At 43.8% G+C, this 22,968-nt stretch overlaps 3 protein-coding genes across 5 annotated transcripts; 2 read left to right on the top strand and 1 right to left on the bottom strand.

Moving 5' to 3' along the window:
• Positions 1-94: 94 nt before the first annotated feature.
• Positions 95-5,202, bottom strand: ttc29 (tetratricopeptide repeat domain 29). 3 transcript variants are annotated; one of them, XM_084343396.1, is made up of 12 exons: positions 5,102-5,202; positions 3,738-3,838; positions 3,497-3,562; positions 2,968-3,027; positions 2,722-2,885; positions 2,432-2,608; positions 2,132-2,344; positions 1,758-1,843; positions 1,541-1,632; positions 1,060-1,183; positions 721-810; positions 95-406 (listed from the first exon to the last, which is right to left on the bottom strand). In XM_084343396.1, the coding sequence occupies exons 2-12, from the start codon at positions 3,818-3,820 to the stop codon at positions 248-250; spliced, it is 1,314 nt and encodes a 437-aa protein (XP_084199522.1). In that variant the 5' UTR covers positions 3,821-3,838; positions 5,102-5,202; the 3' UTR covers positions 95-247. The 3 variants fall into 3 exon arrangements, with proteins under 3 accessions (XP_084199522.1, XP_084199524.1, XP_084199523.1); XM_084343398.1 differs by having other exon boundaries at positions 3,497-3,559; XM_084343397.1 differs by lacking the exon at positions 5,102-5,202 and adding an exon at positions 3,993-4,171.
• A 3,045-nt stretch (positions 5,203-8,247) lies between these two features.
• On the top strand, positions 8,248-13,920 carry LOC311251961 (endothelin receptor type B-like). The gene is made up of 7 exons (XM_084344685.1): positions 8,248-9,397; positions 9,687-9,814; positions 10,271-10,469; positions 12,062-12,214; positions 12,294-12,427; positions 12,519-12,627; positions 13,320-13,920. Exons 1-7 carry the CDS (start codon positions 8,831-8,833, stop codon positions 13,416-13,418), a joined length of 1,389 nt encoding a protein of 462 aa, XP_084200811.1. The 5' UTR covers positions 8,248-8,830; the 3' UTR covers positions 13,419-13,920.
• A 2,230-nt stretch (positions 13,921-16,150) lies between these two features.
• On the top strand, positions 16,151-21,085 carry LOC311251550 (transmembrane protein 184C-like). Its single transcript, XM_084344023.1, has 12 exons — positions 16,151-16,444; positions 17,458-17,632; positions 17,710-17,840; positions 18,102-18,138; positions 18,383-18,588; positions 18,671-18,745; positions 19,127-19,220; positions 19,305-19,417; positions 19,533-19,632; positions 19,736-19,813; positions 20,103-20,196; positions 20,344-21,085. Exons 2-12 carry the CDS (start codon positions 17,516-17,518, stop codon positions 20,616-20,618), a joined length of 1,320 nt encoding a protein of 439 aa, XP_084200149.1. The 5' UTR covers positions 16,151-16,444; positions 17,458-17,515; the 3' UTR covers positions 20,619-21,085.
• Positions 21,086-22,968: the final 1,883 nt, after the last annotated feature.

Genomic DNA, 22,968 nt, shown 5'->3' with positions numbered 1-22,968 from the left:
ATGAATGTCAGGATCCAACATTCCCCAGCAGAACATTTGATTATAACGAGATGTCACAATGTTGAGATCAGATGAATTATGATGGAGGCTTCCACATCTCTTATGTTTTTATTATGTCACTACTTTGTTACAAAGAAATGAGACGATATCAAACACATTAACATCAAACGGTTCTGATGAAGTTCTCAGGAGGTCGTCTCTCTACACTCCCTCCATCCGTTGTAGGCAGCATTATTCACCAGGACCATCATGTGTCAGTGAGTCGGTACCAGTCTGCACTGACTTCCTGAAGTGTTCTGGTCTGTTTCCAGGCCACCAGTCGTCGCAGAGCGGCGGGCGTGGCCGACTCCACGTCAGCGCTGTACTTCCTGATCAGAGTGTGGGCGCGAGCGCTGGCCACCAGCACCTGACGGAGCCACAGACACAGAACAGCTGTAGGAGATGTTGGATACAGTCGGACGTGGAGGACGAATCTTTATTATATTAAAGACGGTGTCTGTAGGACGGCTGACGTGTTTACGTCACCTTGTTACCTGAGGTGGATGACCAACAATCACATTCAGTGTTTACATGGTTTTAAGGAGCTAACATAAATTTACTGAACAGATTATTAAAGGTTCACGCCACCGCTCTCAATCTCAACCTGACTGAGAATAAATTCAGACCAGTCTCCTCCTGATGAGAAAGCAGCGGAGGTCCTGACGTCTACAACAACTGTACCTGTGCTCTCTGCAGCAGAGCGTCGTCCTCCAGGCTGCAGGCCACTTCATAACCCTGCAGGAAGAACTCACAAGCTCTCTGACACTGACTCTACAGAGAGACCGAGAGGGAAAGATCATTACTCAACAACATCAATAAGATGAAAACGTGGTAATATTTGTTTAAGTGCTTAAGAAGTTGGTATGAACTTAAAGTGCTTATAAATAGTTTAGTAGCTTTAATAACAATATGTTTACAGTTTAAATAAAGAAAATAAAAAGTTAAGAAGCTAATCTACAAGTTAATGGTAGTAAACTGTGTGTGTGTGTGTGTGTGTGTGTGTGTGTGTGTGTGTCGTACCCTCGTGTAGTAGATATTGCCCAGACACAGGTAGGCGTCTGCCAGGTTGTGTTGCAGTCCGTTGCTACGGGAGATGTCGACGAACCTCTCCAGACAATCGACTGTCTCATCTACGTTTCCCTCACTGACACACACACACACACACACACACACACACACACACACACACACACACACTTTGGTTAACTCCGTTTTGCAGATCCAGAGACTGTATGAGCGGCGAAAAAAATGACCCAAAATATTGAATTTCTGCCCAAATACATCTTAATTTGTGTTCATGATGTGAGCTGAAATAACAACAGGGTCGTGTTGATCATGTTAAAGTTTAAACTGATAGAATAATTAATGAGTGTGTTCGTGAAAAAGGAAGATGACTGTTAATTTTGCGATTTTCTAAATGTAGTTTGGTTTTTCACAGTACGTATTGTGGCCAGTAGGCTCGTGTGTGTGTGTGTGTCTGTGTGTGTCTGTGTGTGTGTACCTCTCTACACACTTGGCCATCACCTTGTAGCTCTTCCCCAGTCCGTCTGCGTCCTCCAGCGTGCCGAAGATCTGCATGGAAGTGTTGAGGAACTGGAAACACGAACGGTGAATAAAAGAAGCATCGTGTTGATTCATCTTCGAGATCTGATGACGTCACACACACACACACACACACACACACACACACACACACACACACACACACGCTCAGGTACCTGTTTGGCTCTGTCGTGGTCTCCTGCGCTCTGATAGGTCAGTCCCAGTCGGTACGAGGCCTCGCCTTCCACCTGTTTGTCTTCAGCTGAAACACACACCAGTCACTGCACATCTTCACACACACTTCCTGTTTACTCTCAGAGACAGCTTCATATTCGAGTTTTGTCCCTGCAGGCCACCGTACATCACACACACTCTAACAAACTTTATCATTTTTTGGTTGCTGCCCAGTAAAATTCATGTCTCCTCAACTATCAGGTCACAATATGATTAATCTTGAAACCTGAAGAGTACATTTCTTTGCCAACACAACACAACACAACACAACACACACACACACACACACACACACACACACACTGTGTCCACGTACACTCGATAGCCATGCTGTAGCCCTTGTGGAGCAGCGTCAGGGCCTCGTTGTAGTCCTCGGCCTCCAGCGGAGCATCGGCCAGCCGGCTGTAGATCCTCCACAGTGTTTGGCGAGCCCGGAGCCTCAGGGGCCGCCCGGCCGAGTCCAGCCAGCCGCCTTCCTCTGCCTGCTGGATGCACAGCTCGGCCTGCTGCTGCGCCTGCTCCAGCTCACCTGCAGAGGAAACAAATCACCTGAACGAGGTTACCTGCATCTTGTTTCACCAGTCATATAAGTGTGTGTGTGTGAGATGACGTCCACCTCGCTGCAGGTAGAGCTCAGCCATGCACGCCCGGGCCTCGGCGGCCGGCCTCGAGCTGCCTCCCGGCTCTCTGTCGACACAGCTGTGGTAGAAGTGCAGACTGAGCCAGAGGTTCTCCAGAGCCGAGAAGTACTGACCCAGTAACAGACGCTGCTCACACACCACCGACCAGGAACCTGCACACACACACACACACACACACACACACACACACACACTGAGTCTATAAGTTTTCCCTCACGGTGATTGCTCTGTGTGTGTGTGTGTGTGTGTGTGTGTGTGTGTGTACCCGTCCTCTCAGCCTGCTCGACCAGGCTCAGGTGAAGTCTCATGGTTTCCAGTTGGTCCTGTTGTTGGTCCAGCGGCGTCTGAAGCCTGACGGCTGATCCCGGTTCAGCCGCCGCCCTGCGATCCTGATCGGAGCTCAACAGGAAGAAGAGCTCCGAGAACGACCTGACAAACACAGTTAACTCTAAAAATCCTCAAAAGCTCAACAACAACAGGACTCGACAACACGCTGACAACAGACAGATACCTGTGAAAGCCTTCTTGAAGCATCTGCACACAGATGTTCTGCTTCACGCTGTTTCTGAACCTGGAGAGAAGCATGAAGAGCAGAGCGAGGGTCAGTACTGAAGCTTAATCTGAGTTTGGGAGGTTGTGACTCTGTGTAGCAGCAGAGGGCGCACTAACATCTTCTCTTAACACCAGTGAGCTCAGAGGGTGAAAGGTTTCCTGCTCAGGAGTCTGATTCAAAGTGATTCGTCTCAAAAAAAAAAATTGTCCAAATAAACCTTAGACCTGCCTCGGTCTGCTGGATAATGAAGTATATAGACTAAATAACAAAGTATTTAAATGTATAAGAACTTGAATTTGACATTAAATGAAACTACTGATTATTATTCTTTTATTTTATTCTTAAATTATTTTTCTATATGGAGGATAACGGACATCTCATCGAGCATTATCCCCGATATGTAACACAACAGGACACACTCTGGGATCGTAGGACGGGTCGGCCGGCATCCCGTCAGTTTTCGGATCTGAATGTGACGTTAACTCACAGTGAAATTTCTTCTTTGGAGAGAATCTGAGCTGATTTATCTGACGTCTTCTGCTGCTTCCTCCTGCTGACAACAAACACACATTCATTTTTTGACTAAGCAGTAGAATACTCTTCAATTTCCAGATCACCGAAACAGGAAGAAAAGGAGCGTCTTAATGTAAAAGACTTGATACTTCCTTTACTATTACACCTGCATCATTTCCTTCTTAATTAACACTTGAACTCTGCAGCTCTTCTACCTGAACTGAGTACATCTCCTCCTGTTGGTAGCAATCTCTGGTAGAAAAGGTCCAGAGTGTCGCTGTGACGCTGCTGCGTTCATCTTCACCCGTCAGTCGAACTAAAGGAGAGAGGAAACACAGCGACACATCATCTGAAGTCCGACTGGATTCATCTTTCTATATCAGATCATCATTTTCATATTTTCTGTTCTCATATCCCCTTATGCTGACATTTTCTCATGATATGTGAATGTAATCGCTGCTCAAACAAACCTCCAGTAGGTTAAATAAAATAATGCTGAGGCACATGGACTGTATTCATGTCAGGAACAGTTGTCGGACTGTGTGACGTGGCTGACAGCTCAGGAAAACACCAGTACGTGGACCTTCAGGAGGACTCATCCAGAAAACTGATGTTTAAATACTGTTTTCTTGTGCTCCAGTGCTGCAGGTTTAAGTTGGATATTCGACAGACATTCGCAGCCACTCACACATTTCAAGTGCACCCGTGTTGCAGACTTTACAGTAAACACACGGAGAAGACGGCTACAGTGTGAACCGACTTCCTGTTTTCAAAATAAAAATGTGGGATATTTAAAGCAGATATACTGTGTTTAAAGCTATTGTCAATTGATCACATGACCTGGAAGCTATTGAGCTAAAAGCTAATATTTCCATATAAAAATTAATACAAAATATTTAGAGATGTAAAATGTAAAAACAAGAGGTGTATCTCATGCAGCATTAGCATTTTAGCTCAATAGCTTCCAGGTCATGTGATCAATTGACTCAAAATCAGTGTGGGATCATGTAACTACACTGGCTGCATGAGATACGCCTCTTGTTTTTACATTTTACATCTCTGAATATTTTTTATTAATTTTTAGACTACATGTAAATATTAGCATTTTAGCTCAATAGCTTCTCAATAGCACCTCTGCTTTAAATATCCCACATTTTTATTTTGAAAACAGGAAGTCGGTACACGCTGTAGCCGTCTCCTCCGTGTGTTTACTGTAAAGTCTGTAATACGGGTGCACTTGAAATGAGTGGCTCGCGAATATCTGTCGGATATCCAACTTAAAACCAACTTCCCTGAAGTGTTATACTCATACTAACTTTAAATCCCCACACAGATTGTCACATTTGCTGGAAAAGCGGCAAATAAACCCAAAACTGAGTTAGCTAAAGTTTTGCTAGCTGTTAGCCTAGCTAAAGCTGCTATAACTAACTAGCTAGTTAACCGTTAGAAAGTAAGTCACCGTGTCACGCAGAGCGGACAGACCTGATGCTGTCAGACAGACGCACAGGTGCACTGACACACCTGTGCGTGCACACGCTGAATAAACAGGTCAAACACAGAGTTAATGACAGAAACTCACCGCGGCTCAAACAACCTGTTCAACTCTCTCCAACGTCACAGCACAGCTGAGTTACGTCGTCGCCACGGCAACAGGGACAGGCCGCATTCCAACACGAACACCCTGCTGCCTGCCCACTGCTGCCTGGTTCCATTCAGACACAGTGTTCCACTGAGCCTGTTCTTCTGCTGAGCTGAGAATATGTCAGCTTGTTTGTTTGTTTGTCTGTTTGTTTGTTTCATGTATTAATGTGAAGTTTTGACACACAACAAACATCAAAGGTCATATTAAAGGTGTAACACACAGGCTATCAAATCAGAAATACATGGATTTGAATGTAACAATGTGACCAGGCAGCTCTTAGTGCAGTCAGCAGAGGTCCCTGCAGTGTGTCGTACCGGTGTTTCCTTGCAGATGTTGCAGGGAAGCGTTTCCGTGTCTCCACAGCTGGGATGGAAACTGCTCTGTGGTACGAATGTGTTTCTGTCTCTTCAAAGCGTCGCCGAGTCTCATAAAGCTTCATGTTCAGAGTGGAAACCAGCAGCAGCTGACAGAGGGGCTGTTTCCTGTCAGTCCGCGTCACGCTCACTCAGCGTCTGGGTTTGATTTGCTGCCGTGTTTGTTCTTCTCGCTCTCATAAGCCTCAAGTGTAATTTGTTCATTAACCAGCAGAGCTTCTGAAGAGAAAAGTGAGAATTAAACACGTTTATGTTCACATTAGCAGCGGAGACGAGATAACTAGCAGACACGTGGTGGTCTGACCCACTGACGTCGAGGCGTCCTGAAGAAGTTTGTGCTTCTGCTTCAAATTAAAGACAAACCCACTTTACAAAAGATCTGAGTTTCATCTCTGCAGTAAACTTTATGATACAGCCGGCGATTTACATTCGTCACCTCATTGTACCCAACATGCTCTCTGTTCCTCCTGGTCCTCACATACAGTATGAAGACTCAAACATCAACCATGAACAAACAACCGGGTGATGTTTGTCAGAGGACTTCTGGGGGGTTGTGACACTATATGACACATCCCCTCATGTGCCTGCATGGCTGAAGTCACGTACAGCCTTCATCTGTTTATCTCTGCGTTTACTGTAACAAACAAACACACAGCGACGCTGAGTCAATGTCCACTGAGCTGGAGTCAGGGAGAGAGGAGGTCAGAGGTCACGGAGGAGGGATGGATGGTTGGATGGATGGATGGATGGATATGTGTGTTACAGATGTGTAAACACAACATACTGGCTGTGAGTCAGACAGATGTTTAACCTCTCCAACACAGCTGATCACGGACAGATGTGAAGAACTTTTAGGATCATCTAAGATCATATAAGTTTCAACATTTGTAAATGTGAAGCCACTTGATATCATTTTCACGCAAGTAGCAACAAAAACAGATGTTGGTCGGTCGGTTTTTGGTTGGTTGGTTGGTTGGTTGGTTGATGGTTGGTTGGTTGGTTGATGGTTGGTCGGTCTGTTGGTTTTTGGTTGGTTGATGGTTGGTTGGTTTTTGGTTGGTTGATGGTTGGTCGGTCGGTTGTTTTTTGGTTGGTTGATGGTTGGTCGGTCTGTTGGTTTTTGGTTGGTTGATGGTTGGTCGGTCGGTTGGTTTTTGGTTGGTTGATGGTTGGTTGGTTGGTTGGTTTTTGGTTGGTTGATGGTTGGTCGGTCGGTTGGTTTTTGGTTGGTTGATGGTTGGTTGGTTGGTTGGTTTTTGGTTGGTTGATGGTTGGTCGGTCGGTTGGTTTTTGGCTGGTTGATGGTTGGTTGGTTGGTTGGTTGGTTTTTGGTTGGTTGATGGTTGGTCGGTTGGTTGGTTGATGGTTGGTTGGTTGGTTGGTTAGTTGATGGTTGGTTGGTTGGTCGGTTGGTTGGTTTTTGGTTGGTTGGTTGGTTGGTTTTCTGATTGGTTGGTCGGTTGGTTGGTTTTTGGTTGGTTTTTGGTTGGTTGGTTGGTTTTTGGTTGGTTGGTTGGTTGGTTGGTCGGTCGGTTGGTTTTTGGTTGGTTGGATTTCCACAAACCTTGGCTGGAGGTTGGGTCTCAGCTCAGAATAGACTCTTAACTTTAACTCTTGGTGCAGATCCAGGAACATTTTCTCTCTTTCTGTCTGTACTGTTGGGCCTTGGTGAAGGTTTGCACTCTACTGAGTGCCATTCTTGTTTGTTCAGGATGTTTCTGTTCCCTACAGAACAGGCAGTGGTCGAGAATAGGCACGTTTTTTGACACATAAAAACAATCCCAACACTGTGAAAACCTTCCTTCCATGTATTTAAAGGAACAGGATATATTACTTTAACAGCTGCTGGAAACTCTCAGAAGAAAAAAAAAGGACGTTCCTGATGAAATATGTTTGAACCAGAAAGACTAAAGAGAAGAAGATGGTGTCAGAGAGCGCTGACAGAGAGCAGGACTCAGCGGTGTGATAAACTCAGTCTGAGGTCTGGCACCAATCGTGTTCAAACGCCCCAATAAAGTCAAATTTGTTGTTTGAATACGGCAATAAATTTTACTGCCTCAATTTCCACAACATTGTTTTATGAACAAACTCTTAAGTGGGAAAAGTTCAGAGTCACTTCATGTCAGAGTGTTTACGAGATGTTCCACTGTGGCTGAGAGGAGGAGGAGGAGGAGGAGGAGGAGGAGGAGGAGCAGGAGGAGGAGGAGACGTCGCTTACGTTACAAATGCATGTTTTCCCTATATGCAGATCTAATATAATAACATTCTAGGTTGTTTGTTGTTGTTTTTTACAGTATTTATTTTCAGTTAAACAGAATAATGACAATGTTTTATAATGTTCTGGTGATTCAAGTTATATATTCTCTGGAAAATACACAGACAATTGCTGTTTTAGTATAATGTTAGAAATATGCCACATGTTTTCTATATGCAACATATATTTAAACTAAATAGATGTTTAAAACATAACTTACATCATATTATATATTGAGTGTATGTGAACTTGTCCGATGAGGAGCAACAAAGGAGGCAAGAGGAGAGAAAGTGTGAAGAGAGTGGAGGGAGGAGGGGTAGTGTGGGCGAGCGAGCCTTAATGGCTATCAGAGAGAGAGAGAGAGAGAGAGAGTAAAAACTGAGCTCGACCAGTGAGACTTCATCAGTTTGGTCTCGACTAAGCAGAGGACACGTCTCCTTCTCCTCCTCCTCCTTCTTCTTCTTCTTCTTCTTCTTCTTCTTCTTCTTCTCTGGTTAAGAGGGATTTATTAAATACAAACACAGGTGAGATTTTTAAAAACTTTTTCTTTGTCAGCTGACTGTGATTGTGTTTAAGGTCTTAATCTACATTTCATCACTGTTACTTCAGACGCTATGCTAATAAAACTGAATGATGACATTTTATAACATCGAATAACAGTCCAGCGTTCAGGTCTGAGAGAGCTGTGACAGTGGTGGCTCTCTCTTCTCAGAGCAGTTTAGCATCTTTAAGCTAATTGTTTTGGTTCAACCATCTCAAGTCCGAACTGACATTTTAGGAAACATCTTCATATATTTTATTTCTGCAGAGTTGTGCTTCATAATCGACTTCCTGTTTTGTTTTCATCTTGATTCTCTCAGAGACACCTGGAGAAAACCTTCTCCACTCCTTCCTCGTCCACGCTGACTTCAACCCGGAGAACTTCACAAAGCTGGTTCTGGACTCACAGAGGGTTGTAGGATCTGCTCCATAGCTTGCTCAGCAGGCTCCGGGAAGATTTCTGGAGTCACAAAAGTGGATTCAGTCGAGGGTTCAGGAATGGCGACCGGCTCGGGTTCCAGACTTCCCTCCATTCATGAGATGTTCCCCGTGCTGCTGGTCGTCTGCTGTCTGGTGTCAGTCGATCCAGTTGGTTGCCGCAGAAACGTCTCTTCTGATTCATCTCAGCTGTCAGATGCCATGATGTGGCCTGACTTCCATCGCACTGAGCCGCCTCTGATCCGGAGCTCAGACGGAGGACAACATCCGGTGCAAGACACTGTGAACGAGCCCTCAGCGGAGAGAACAAGGTCAAAACATCCAAACAAGCTGAAGCACAGACACGAGAGGAAGTCCCACTCCAACTCCTCGGTGCCGGTTCGCAAGGAACCGGTAGCACCGCCGCCGAGCTGCAAGCGGGCCACGTCGATAAAAACAGCCTTCAAGTACATCAACACGGTGCTGTCCTGTGTCATATTCGCCGTGGGGATCATCGGCAACGCCACCCTGCTCAGGATCATCTACCAGAATAAAAGCATGAGGAACGGACCCAATGCTGTGATAGCCAGTCTGGCCCTGGGAGACCTGATCTACATTGCCATCGACATACCGATCAACGTCTACAAGGTGCTGAGACCCACACAGAAATGTGCTTATAAAGTAGATCTCAGTGTTAGTGAAGCCTTTGTGCATGAGAACGTTGCTGCATCCACCGTATTTCACCACCACGAGGGCAGAAATGCATTATGGGTACAAAACACCCCCCCATGCTCTGAGTGTGTGTTGTGTGTCTCAGTCAGGAGGTTGAGTGTCACACTGATAATAGCAACTAAAATACCTCACAGACACTGATAACACACTGTGATGCTATGTTAATGCTGTGTGTGTGTGTGTGTGTGTGTGTGTGTGCGTGCAGCTCCTGGCGATGCGGTGGCCGTTCGCTGACAGTGTGTTCGGCCTGTTCCTCTGCAAGCTGTTTCCCTTCCTGCAGAAAGCTTCAGTCGGCATCACCGTCCTCAACCTGTGTGCTCTGAGTGTGGACAGGTAACAGACACACACACACACACACACACAATATACAACCACACACACACACACACACACACACACAATAATGCCAGTGAACAGTAACTAAAATAGGCTGCTTCTTTGGAGAAAGAAAACGAGTGGAGAAAACCACCAGACTCCCTTAGAAAAACACTCAATTTTATGACTTGTTGCCTGAAGTGAAACTATATAAACTTTGTGAAGCTCCGTATTTAATATTGTAAATATTAAAACTCTGAGTTTGCATTTCTTCTACAAAACTACAAAGTCTCTTTAAAGTCAGAAGTTCATGCTTGAGGACACACAGAAGTAATAATAACTGTGCTACCTGTTGCCGCTGACAACAGAAACACCCAGTTATCTTTTAATTAAAACAATTAGTCACTTAAATGTTCAAGTCATAAATCTCCAGGAAGAATAGATGATTAAATGAAATGATACTGTTGGTCGCAGGTATCGAGCGGTGGCGTCCTGGTCCCGGGTTCAGTGCACAGGTGTTCCCACGGTGACGGCGCTGGAGATCGTGGTGATCTGGCTGCTGTCCATGGTGCTGGCCGTGCCCGAGGCCATCGGCTTCGACATGGTGACCTTCGACTACAAGAACGCCACCATCAAGACCTGCATGCTGCAGCCCAAGACGCCCTTCATGACTGTGAGTTACAGCACGTGACTGCATGTGTGTGTATGTGTGTGTGTGTGTGTGTGTGTGTGTGTGTGTGCGGTCTTGTGTTGACTCGTAGAAACAGGTTCTTCGTGTCTGATGGGTCCGTACAGAACCTCAGTGCTGCTGTGACTCAGCATTAATATAGTCGCCCAAACAACCCTTGTGAAACATGTTATATATGACCTCAAACTGAATGTTTTGCTCAGAAAGTTCATTGACTTTATGGATTTAAGCAATTAATTCCCGTGAGACGATGAAGAGACGTACTTTTAAAGGTCAGTGGGTGAAGACATGTACGTGCAGCCGGACTCGTCTGCGTGATGGATGGTCTCTGTGGGGAATACAAGTGGACTCATGATCTGTTATGGTGTTTCAGGGCGGGTCTCTTTAACTCTGATGGTTTACAACATAATTTCCTGTTTATGTCGGCAGGTTGGGACTAAACACAGTCTGCTCAGGCACTCAGGACTGACTCTGGGTCAGCTGGCCTCCTTTAGACTGCTGTCAGTATAACCAGCAAGCCCTGGGCTGAAGTCAGGGTTAGGTCCCTTAACCCGAGGCTAACAGCCCCCTTAACCCGAGGCTAACAGCTCTCTTAACCTGAGGCTAACAGCCCCCTTAACCTGAGGCTAACAGCCCCCTTAACCTGAGGCTAACAGCTCACTTAACCCGAGGCTAACAGCTACTTGAACCCAAGGCTAACAGCCCCCTTAACCTGTGGCTAACAGCTCCCTTAACCCGAGGCTAAAAGCTCCCTTAACCTGTGGCTAACAGCTCCCTTAACCCGAGGCTAACAGCTACTTGAACCTGTGGCTAACAGATCCCTTAACCCGAGGCTAACAGCTCCCTTAACCCGAGGCTAACAGCTACTTTAACCCGAGGCTAACAGCTACTTTAACCTGTGGCTAACAGCTTCCTTAACCTGAGGCTAGCAGCTACTTTAACCCGAGGCTAGCAGCTACTTTAACCCGAGGCTAGCAGCTACTTCAACCCGAGGCTAACAGCTTCTTTAACCCGAGGCTAGCAGCTACTTTAACCCGAGGCTAACAGCTACTTTAACCCGAGGCTAGCAGCTACTTCAACCCGAGGCTAACAGCTTCTTTAACCCGAGGCTAACAGCTACTTTAACCCGAGGCTAACAGCTCCCTTAACCCAAGGCTAGCAGCTACTTTAACCCGAGGCTAACAGCTTCTTTAACCCGAGGCTAACAGCTACTTTAACCCGAGGCTAACAGCTCCCTTAACCCGGGGCTAACAGTTACTTTAACCCGAGGCTAACAGCTTCTTTAACCCGAGGCTAACAGCTCCCTTAACCCGAGGCTAACAGCTACTTTAACCTGAGGCTAACAGCTTCTTTAACCCGAGGCTAACAGCTACTTTAACCCGAGGCTAACAGCTCCCTTAACCCGAGGCTAGCAGCTACTTTAACCCGAGGCTAACAGCTACTTTAACCCGAGGCTAACAGCTACTTTAACCCGAGGCTAAGAATGTGGGTCTATAGATGTTTTGAAGACGTTAAAGAATAAATCCCAACATGTTTTGGTGCTCTTGAACGTGACATCGTGCTTCTCCACGTTCCAGTTCTACCGGGATGCAAAGGACTGGTGGCTGTTTGGGTTCTACTTCTGCGTACCTGTGGTCTTCTCGGCGTTCTTCTACGGCCTCATGACCGGTGAGATGCTCCGACACCGGAAAGGAAGTCTGAAGATCGCACTGAGCGAACACCTCAAACAGGTAGACGCACCAACACGATGAGGTGATTTCTGACGATGACACAGAAAATCAGCTTCTGACGCAGGTTTTCTCTCCACAGCGCAGAGAAGTGGCCAAAGCCGTGTTCTGCCTGGTTCTGATCTTTGCTCTGTGCTGGTTCCCTCTCCACTTGAGTCGCCTGCTGAAGAAAACCGTCTACAGATCCAACGACGCTCACCGCTGTGAACTGTTGAAGTAGGTGCAGAAACACTTTCACAAAGAAAACATAACTTAACAATCATTCAGTCTTCCACCGCTGATGTGCGTTCTTCTTCTGTGGTTGCAGTTTCCTGCTGGTGCTCGACTACTTCAGCATCAACATGGCGACCATCAACTCCTGCATCAATCCCATAATCCTCTTCTTCGTCTCCAAGAAGTTCAAAAACTGCTTCAAGGTAACAAACCAAACATCTTCGCGAGTCGTTTGTCCGTGAGCGTCCGAGCAGCTGTTGATCTGTTGCTTTTTCCCGATGTCAGCGTGACATCACGATGAGGTCACGGGGTCAGAGGGCGTGAGACGCAGATATGAGAGACGCAGGAGGAAACGCTGTCAGACGTGTTTGGGACTGAGGAGTGAGAGAGCGAAAGTTAAACATAGAAAGGTCGCGACCTTTGATAAAAGACTTGTGGGAAGTGACCAGTGACATATCTGTTTAAAGGGGCACTCCACCAACCCCTGGTGATGTCATAGTGATGTCATCACCGTGTATTTCTTCTTTAGTGTTTTTTGTAGTTTTGATGCCATGTACTCGTCATCACTTGTAGTTTTTTCTGCACTTTTCCTACATTTCTGCATTAAAACGTCTAAAAAACGACTGGACCTTTGTTGAGTTGTGTACTTACATGACACCCAACTGTGTCCAAAGGGCGTTTACAAAGAAAAGATGCTGTTTGTTGCATTGTGGGAAATGTAGTTTCAGCTTAAATACTCATCAGGACTAAATATCAGGAGATCTCAGCCTCTGTTGCCTCAATGTTTGACCTCCCTTGGTCTCCCTCAACGTCACGGAGGTGCAGTATTAAATCTCTGGAGCATCCCTTTAATCAAAGTGTCTCCCTGTCTCTCTCCCTGTCTCTCTCTCTCCAGTCCTGTCTGTGTTGTTGGTGTTATTCTGGCTCTCTCTCCAACAGTATGCTGCCTCTCCACCACGGGACCAGCCTGCAGTACAAACACACTGACCACTGAGAGACCGAGACACAGAGAGAGTCCACATCTTCATCTTCACCTTCATCTTCATCTTCATCTTCATCTGCACTCAGAAACTCAACCGGACAGAACAAAGACATCCAGCACACTGAGAGAGACGCTGCTGTTTGACTCTGAGGCTGTTCAGACGTGGTGTTAGCATCCGTCCTGATCCGATCCGCGCAGGTGTTGAACGCCTCCAGGACCACATGTGTCCCGGACCACATCCAAGAACCGCCAACTGACATCCTCTGTGAAACAAGAAGAAGAAGAAGCCACAACAACGGTCTGATCCCCATGTTCTTCACTGTAATGTATGTAACATGTCTGTGAACACACTGTCCACTCAACTAGTAACCACAACATCACCAGACTCCCTTAACAAATCATGCAATTTTAGGATTTGTTGATTGAGGACAAACTTTGCTAAACAGCTACAACAATTTCTAAATCATCGGTGCCTTCTCGTTAATTCGGCAATAAATTCACAGCATTAAGTTCATTCTGTCCTTGTAGAAAGTGCCAGTTTGTCGCATCCCTGCACCAGCCTGTCTGCTACTTAAACTGATTTCACCATTTACATAAGAAAACAACATTTTAGTGACAGTAAACAAGTCATAATGTACAGATACAATAAAGAGTAACCAATATAGGATACTTCATAGATGCCATGAGGAGGAAGACCCCAGACTCCCTTAAAGATCACTCAATTTAGCGATTTGTTGAGTTAGGAGAAACTTTATAAACTCTGTTAAATGCAGTCTGCCTAAAATTCTTAATCATTTGTGCCTTCTCGTTAATTCGGCATTAAATTGAATACATTAAGTTGTTTCTTTCCTTGTTAAAAGTGTCGGTTTGTCTGCTTGTAAAACTTATTTTACCATTTCTATAAAATTAATGAAAGAAGACGAAATTTTACAAATACAGTAAACAGTAACCAATATAGGCTCCTTCTTTGTCCCCTCTGGGAAGAGTCACCAGACTCCCTTTAAAAATCACTCAATTTAGTGAATTGTTGAGTTAGGAGAAACTTTATAAACTCTGTGAAACGCTGTCTCTGATGAATTCTTAATTATTTGGGCCTTCTCGTTAATTCAGCAAATGTTCTTCATGAAGTTCTTTCTTTCTCTGTGTAGAAACATCATGTTTGTCTCAGTGATGTACGTGTTTATTTGTATACAGAGCAGAGGAGTGAGGTGAGGGATGACCAGGTCTGAACAGGGACTCAACAGATTACCACTTTATCGATCCTCTAATGTTTAGCTTTTACCCTTTCATTGTGTATTTATTCAGTTTTAAGTATTATATATATTGTTTTAGACTAATTATTGCTTGATGATATATTTTACACTTGATGGCCAAAAGTATGTGGACACACTTTCTTGTACTTCTGGTTCGGGGCAGTTTTTTGTGAGTAGTATTTATGTCATTATGTTTTATGTGTAAAATATTCTGTTGTAACTGTACAGAAATAAAACAGGTCTGAAGTGTCGGACTGCACTAGCGCCCCCTGGAGGCTGAAGTCTTCATCACAGCCCACAATATGAACTGCTGACGGCTGTGACTGAACAACATACGGGTCATACGGTAACTCATAGTAACTATTGCTCTGACGTCACCAATCCAATCTGAATTATTATGAGTTTTGTTTATTAAAGTATGTATTTGTATATTGTATTTGTATGTGTGTCACCAATAAAGCTGTATTCTCAAAGGTCTCACAAACATCTGCTCTGGTTTGTGCAGATGTGTCAGTGTGGGAGCTAAATGTCTGCTTTGATTAATTTTCCAGTCCGCTGCCCACAATACAGAGCTGCTGTAAAGACACACACACACACACACACACACACACACACACACACACACACACACACACACACACACACACACAGTCATATGGTTCCCAGCTGAAGAGTCTACAGTCATCCCAGGCTGGATGCTCACAGTTATGGAGGACTGATAATGCCAAAAAAAGAAGTAAAGTAAGTGAGAAAATATATAATAATAATAATAATAATAATAATAATAATAATAATAAATGACTAAGATATTTATTGCAAAATGAAATGAGGGAGCTGCCGTTCAAACCGTGTTTCTGGGTCAACTTTTAGCCTTTTGATTGTAAATTACTTTTACATTAAGAAGCAGAAATGCAGAATGAAAATATAAAATAACAAATAAATAAATAAAATGTCAAATTAAATAGGACCATTAATAAGGATGTTAATACAGATGCAAATTATACAATATTTTTGGTGTGTTTGATTGAATGTTAATTTATTCATTGAGTCATTTGATTTTGTCAGATTTGTTCCTCCGTACTCGAAGCTAACATGCTGCTGTTTAGCGTGCTAGCGTGCTAACATGCTAACTCTTCTGAGTAGCAGTTTCACCTCCTCCAGTTAATATCTCACTTTTTGGTTTTAACTGAAGGACATTTACAAGATGGCGGCTGAGGACTTGTTAGTTGTTCAGGTGTGATCTTTGTTTGTATTGTTTTGTTTTGTGGTGCGTTCAATGTTACAGTAAACTAAAGCTTTCCTGTTTATTTACCCACCATGACTTTGTTTAAACGACATTCATCTATTGGAAATAAATGATCATATAACCTGATCATTATGGACGCAGTTTGAACAGGATGTGGGTTAAATCAAGATGATTCAAGAGCCTCGTTGTGTCTCTCTCCTGTGAACCACGTGACCGATCGAGTCTGAGATTTCCTCCCCGTGACGCGGGGCCATGAACACCACACGGGAGACAGGAGGACAGACGCGGACAGCTGCCGCAGCCTGAAGCCGTCCGCTGCGTGGACCGGATCAATGATCCATCAGTGATCGATCAGGGCGGCGATCGGAGGATCAGTAAACAGGAAACAGCTGATCGTCGGTGTGTGTGGTCGCGCGGAGCAGAGATGCGTCGCCTGGTAACGGAAACAGAGCCGAGGAGGAGACCAGGCCGAGCATCTCTGTGAGGAGACATCAGCACCACGGTCCAACAGCCTCATCGGTCATTATTGATCTCATCAGGTTTCAGCTGTTTTACCTCCTCGATGACCCGTTTTCACTGTCGAGTGGATGAATATGACAGTTATTAGCTAAAAATACACCTAGAATGACTGTGTGGTGTCCACTGGGTGTGTTTACAGTGACATCAGTGCATTTTATTATTTAATTACGTGGGAAATTATATATTTTAATACATTTTTAACGTCCATGATATTGTAATAGGACACAATTTATAATGTAATCTTTGTTTTTAACCCTCATATTCTCTATAAAGTGCGTCTGTCGAACACAAGAGTCAGTTTAACTTCATTTAAATGCTGAAAAATATCTTTAAAAAGCTCTGTATTTAATTAGGTCTGTTATCAGAGCGGGAAGGAACGACTGAAATGCTAATGTTACAGCAGAAGTGTGTTTCATTAACGTTAAATGTTAGCTTTAGCCACCTCACAAGGTCTTTGTGACAGAAACAATCAACGTTAATGGATGAAAAATGAGTCAAATCTAATTTCACATCATATGTTGAGATCATGAACACTTTATTATTTTGACAGAACTTTATTCCACCCAATTTTTGTTTATTTGAACGGAGACGCCTCGATCGATAACGTTAGCTAGATTTCCGAGCTAGCTGCTGTTAGCTTCTGAACAGTTAGCTCCCACCTTGAACAGGAGCACAGAAAACCTTAAAACCTTAAAAAATACACTTTTCTTTAATTGTTTTTTATTTTAATTCAAACGGTTTTGTTGTGACCAGTTAATTAGCTCGCTGCAGTGGAGTAGCCTACATCTCAAGAGTTAGCTTTAGCATTTAGCTCAATTTTGGCGAATGTCGACTCACAAACGTGCTGTTGACCAGTAATGAAGCTGCTTTAGCTCAGGAGGGTAAAACTGTGGTCCAGTATTAGCTAGTAAAGAGGTAAAAACGCAATGCTATGTGCAGTTAGCTTGTTTGTGCTAACATTGCAAAATATCCCCAAATTGCCTCCTCAACATCATACATCAACGTCACGTAATCTCACACGTTCGTCCTCCAGGTTCGGCCTGAGGTTTTAGGATGTGCCTGTAGTCAACGCTGAGGGTGAAGCCGCCATCATGCCGTTTTCGTGTGCAGAGTGGAGGAGGTGGATCCGCCCGCTGGTTCTGGTTCTCTACGGCCTGCTGCTGGTGGCCGTGCTGCCGCTCTGCATCTGGGAGCTGCAGAAAGACAAGGTAGACTTCCTGCAGGATCTTGTCTGTTGAGCTCTGTGAACAAGATAACCGTTAGTCACGCAGGTTGTCCTCCGCAGGTCGGGACTCACAGTAAAGCCTGGTTCATCGCCGGCATCTTCGTCTTTCTGACCATCCCAATTTCACTGTGGGGGATCCTGCAGCACATCGTCCACTACACCCAGCCTGAGCTGCAGAGACCCATTATCAGGTGGGAAACACACACACCTTTAACTTGAAGTGACTTTAAAGGAATAGTTCACATCACTAAGGAATGAAAACAGGACACGTTCTTTGGTTTTAAGCCCGAAAACAGCAAGTTTGGCCTCAAGTTTCATCTCAACTCTCTCTCAAACTGTTAAATGTCACAATATAACATTTTTTTACAGCTTTAACTTGTAGAAAAACAAGTAACACGCCACAGTTAAAATGACATTTTCTTCTCCTCTTCCTTCCCGTCTTTCTCCACCAGAATACTATGGATGGTGCCAATCTACAGTCTGGACAGTGTGAGTCATCACACACACACACACACACACACACACTGAGGAAGTGACCGTGATCTGCCCACTCTATTACATTATTACATTAGGTTCCCATGGCAACAGCCCTTAATTGGAGGCAATGGGACGGAGTCACAAGACCAGAGGACACACACAACCTTCTGTGTTTTGGACTTCATGTTATCGCACCATCTGTGTACAGTTAGCTACCTCTCTAAAGACGACCCTCTCTCTCCTCCGTCCCGTCCAGTGGCTCGCTCTGCGCTATCCCAGCCTGGCCATCTACGTGGACACGTGCAGGGAGTGCTACGAGGCCTACGTCATCTACAACTTCCTGGTGTTCCTGCTGAGCTTCCTCAGTAACCAGTACCCCAGCCTGGTGCTCATGCTGGAGGTCCAGCAGCAGCAGCCTCACCTGCCGCCGCTCTGCTGCTGCCCGCCATGGCCCATGGGAGAGTAAGAGGAGGATACACTGTCACAGTACGATAGAAAGATGGACGTGTGGAGGTTAAAGCGCTTCTCTGTCCTCCTCTGACAGGGTGCTGCTGTTCAGGTGTAAGCTGGGAGTCCTGCAGTACACCGTGGTCCGACCCGTGACCACCGTGATCGCACTGTGAGTTCATACTGTAACCATGGTAACAACTCTGTTCATACTGCAGTCACATAACCAACAACAGACGGTAAACAACACAGCTACATGTTTGAATTTATGCTCTGTCACCATTATCCTGGCCGAGAAAACTCACAATAACGAGATTATGGCAGTATCTATAGACATTTGAAAGAAAATGACAGCATCCTAATCCGTCTTTGACTTTGTTTACTGTGTTTTCTCACTTTTTGGCAAATAAATTACCATCAAAATACAGATGTAGGGAGGTGGAGAGAGTCTGTAACCATTACTGTGAAAGAAGGTAGTCCCCTTAGTGCAGACTGAAAACACAGATTGAAGTGTGTGATCTGAGAAGATGGTTGTTTCCTCCTCTCCCTGCAGGATCTGTCAGCTCTGTGGGGTTTATGATGAAGCCAACTTCAGCTTCAGAAACGCCTGGTCCTACCTGGTCATCATCAACAACATATCTCAGCTGGTAAAGACACACAAACCCTTGTCATCATAACATAATGCATTCCCAGAAGTGCACACTCTAACACATGAATCCCTCTCGGTCCAGTTCGCCATGTACTGCCTGGTGCTGCTGTACCGGGCTCTCAAAGAAGAGTTGACTCCCATCAGGCCTGTGGGCAAGTTCCTCTGCGTCAAGCTGGTGGTGTTTGTTTCCTTCTGGTAAGGATGGAGGGGTGAAGGGAGTCGTCTGCTACGTCTCTCGGTTTCATATCATTGTAAACTGAACGACCAGGACATTTGAGGACACTGTTTGAAGCTGTCCTTCTCTCTTCAGGCAGGCAGTTTTCATAGCGTTCCTGGTGAAGGTCGGTGTGATCTCCGACAAACACACCTGGGACTGGGACAGCGTGGAGGCCGTCGCTACCGGACTGCAGGTACACATTGAAAGAGTCATGTGAATTTGTATGTTGGGATGTTGTTGCCAAACGAGCACTGACGGTTTCTCACCTTGACGAACTGATTGTTCAACGGATATAGGACTTCATCATCTGCATAGAGATGTTCCTGGCTGCCATCGCTCACCACTACACCTTCACCTACAAACCATACGTACAGGTAAAATCTGTCCGTCTGTTCATTTCTATCTATGTCTATCGCTTTCAAGATACTGTGTATCTATCTCCATCAATCTCTACCTCTTTCTATCTCTGTGTCCGTCTCTATCCACCTCTAGTTATCTCTCTGATCGATCTCTAGCTTTTTGATCGCTGTCATCTATCTTCATCTATCTCTTTGCATTGATCTCTGCCTCTGTATGTATCTCTATCTGCATTTTTCCATCTATCTAGTTTCACCTCAGTCTGTCCTTCTGTATCTTTATTTTGTTGTCCGTCCCTCCGTCCAGGAAGCGGAGGAGGGATCGTGTTTCGACAGCTTTCTGGCCATGTGGGATTTCTCTGACATCAGAGCTGATGTGACAGAGCAGGTCCGCCATGCTGGTGAGTGTCTCAGTCCGATGAGTCAGTTAAACTCATCAATAACAGGAAATTAATCCTGTTTTGTACTCTTTTTAATTTAACCCTAATTTGTTTGTTTGACATTGTCTCAAAGAAGGTAGAGTAAAAGTAAGTATCCTCCTCCATCAGGTCGCACGTTCCTTGGTCGTCCCAACAAGATGTACTTTGGCAGCGTAGCTCGACCCGAACACACCGAACACACCGGCCTTCTCACAGCCACCTCCCAGGACCCCATCGCCGTGGCAGCCACGTCGATGCCCTCCTCGCCTTCCTCAAGTGGGCGGTACCAAGGCCTCGGCCACACCCCCGCCCCGCACTCCATCTCCGCCCCCGCGGGGTTCACGTCCTCCTCCTGGGAGGACGACAGCGACAACTCGCCTCCTGAGGCGGGTGATACCAAATAACAAGAACTGGGAACTTTTCTCTTTACGTCTTTTGAACCGTTGTTGTGATGAGCTTTGTTGCTGCGGACAAATAAACTCGGATTCTGTTTTAAAGTCAGAATAAAAACACAAACCTGAACTCTCGTCTACAATTTAGTGAAAAAGAAGCTGATTCACGCTTGGATTTTATCAAGACTGATGGAAGGAAACCAGAGAAGAAGAAGAGTCTGCACTCTGTGATGTCAAAGCCATGTTTGTTGAGAAACGTATTTTTGAAATAATCAGCCAGTTTTAAATGTTTGAAATCTGTATTTTGATGTCTGATGATGTCATTTTGATAAACGTGTCTCGAGCTGTTGGAAGGATGTTTGATGTTTTCATCAGAAGAGGAAGCAGCTGGTGGGTTTTACATTGTCACAGTGCTGAAGTGTCCTTGAGCAAGGTTTGACTATTTGTTAAGTTATAATAAATGAACATGACATATCTAATCATGAGAAACTGTTGTTGTTGATGTGGTTAGTCTGGAAATGTCAAGAAAAACAGCCTCCTGAGGACGACGGATACAAGGAGGACAGTCCGGTGGACCTCATGAAAAACTTTGTACGGTAGGACAAATAATTTATTGATCCTGTTGATGTTTGTCAGTTTAAAAGATAATTTTCCAAGTCAATAAAGTCTCAGTTTGTTGTAATTAAAGTAAAATTACTTTAGATACCAGACGCCGTCACTAACGACACTGTTGGCTGTTTTTATTTCTAAACTAACGCTCCTTAATTGTGATTTTAAAATGTTTAATTTAAATCAAACATCACAGATCATCACCATGAACTCTGTGAGGCAAACAGAGAAAACAACCGGATGTATGAGTCATTTCTTTTTTGTACTCTGTCGCAATCCAGGAAGAGGAAGTGTCAGTTATAATATGGCAGTTACTTTACGGTTGAACCCCCATCTGTCAAACACCACAAACAGACAACCACCACACAGACAGGTGTCATTAGAGGAGACAAAGGAAGGAGAAAGGTTTTCTGACAGAGATGTGAGTATCAGTTCAATTTAAATTAATCTGATTAGCTCATTTCATCGTTGTAAATGTAAAAAGGGAAGTCCTCTGCTTTGTTTGTCACAACGCTGTGCTGCAGAATCAGAATGAATCATCCAAGTATGTCGACGCATGCAGCTCAAATTAACCGTCAATATACACGAAGATGGATTAAAAACTGTACTGACACTAAGCTGCTCCATTCATGGGAGTGAGAAGATATTAATAACATGTCGTAGCACTGAGTTTATATTATATTCTTATATGATCAAGCAACAGTGTTTAAATTGCATTTAATGATTTGATTCCCTCCTGGTTGTGATGTTTTTGTAATTTACAAGCTCTTAACATGACTTCAGAGTATGTGAAGAGATAAGAGACTAATAAATAAATAAAGTTCAACAGATAAGTAAATATGCCATTAATGCACCAAAAATGTTAAATATAAATGTAGGCATTAATTAAATCAAAAATGTGACTTAAATTGATATTTCTGTTTTATTTTGCATTTAATTTTATGTATTATTATTTACAATCTTTTTTCTTTTCATGTATTTGTTTCTGTATTCTTTCCACATTGTATTTAGCAAGAAATTAAAAACAAATAAACAACTCACAAAATAATAAATAAATAAATAAATGTTTCAATGAATGAAAATAAATGTTATAATTAATGTTCAAATGCATCAAAAATAATATGATAATAAATATACAGTGATTTTTTAAAATAAAATATTAAATAAAATAATCTATGATTTTATTAAATAAAATAAATGTGTTTTAATTAGCTTCTTTATTATCCCATTTATTTTACTATTTTATCTATTAATTTATTCATTCATAATTTATTTAGTTGTGTATTGTTTTGTAAAATGCGAAAGGAAAAGCTTGTAAAAATAAAAAATAATTTTGTAAACAAAAATGAACTAAATAAATAAATTAGAGAAAACAAGCACGAATTAAACAGAAATATATAAATTCATAAATATCTATCAATGTCATTTTTTGTGCATTTAATCGTCGATAATTCAATTTATTGAGAAATCTATTTTTTAAATGTTTTTTAATTTAGGCCCTTTCAGTCCTCCACAGGGTCAGTGAGGCTGTGCTGTAAGTGAGAGGTTGTTAAAGGGAAACAACAATGGTTCATTGTTGAACTTCAATAAACTCCTCTTTGATAAGAAAGGTCAAAGAGCATCATTCATACAAAGTTTCTCACGCCAGAGGAGCTGCTGAGCTCGATATGAAGTGTTCAAAGCAAACTTCACAATTCAAATCAGAGAAGCACTGCTGCACCGGTTCAGTGTCCATTTAGAGCTCCTTTGGTTT

The sequence above is a fragment of the Pagrus pagrus genome (assembly GCF_965226575.1).
Source record: "Pagrus pagrus genome assembly, chromosome: 22".
NCBI lineage: Eukaryota > Metazoa > Chordata > Actinopteri > Spariformes > Sparidae > Pagrus > Pagrus pagrus.
The sequence above is the reverse complement of the archived record's forward strand: the minus strand, read 5'-3'. Positions and strand labels throughout refer to the sequence as shown.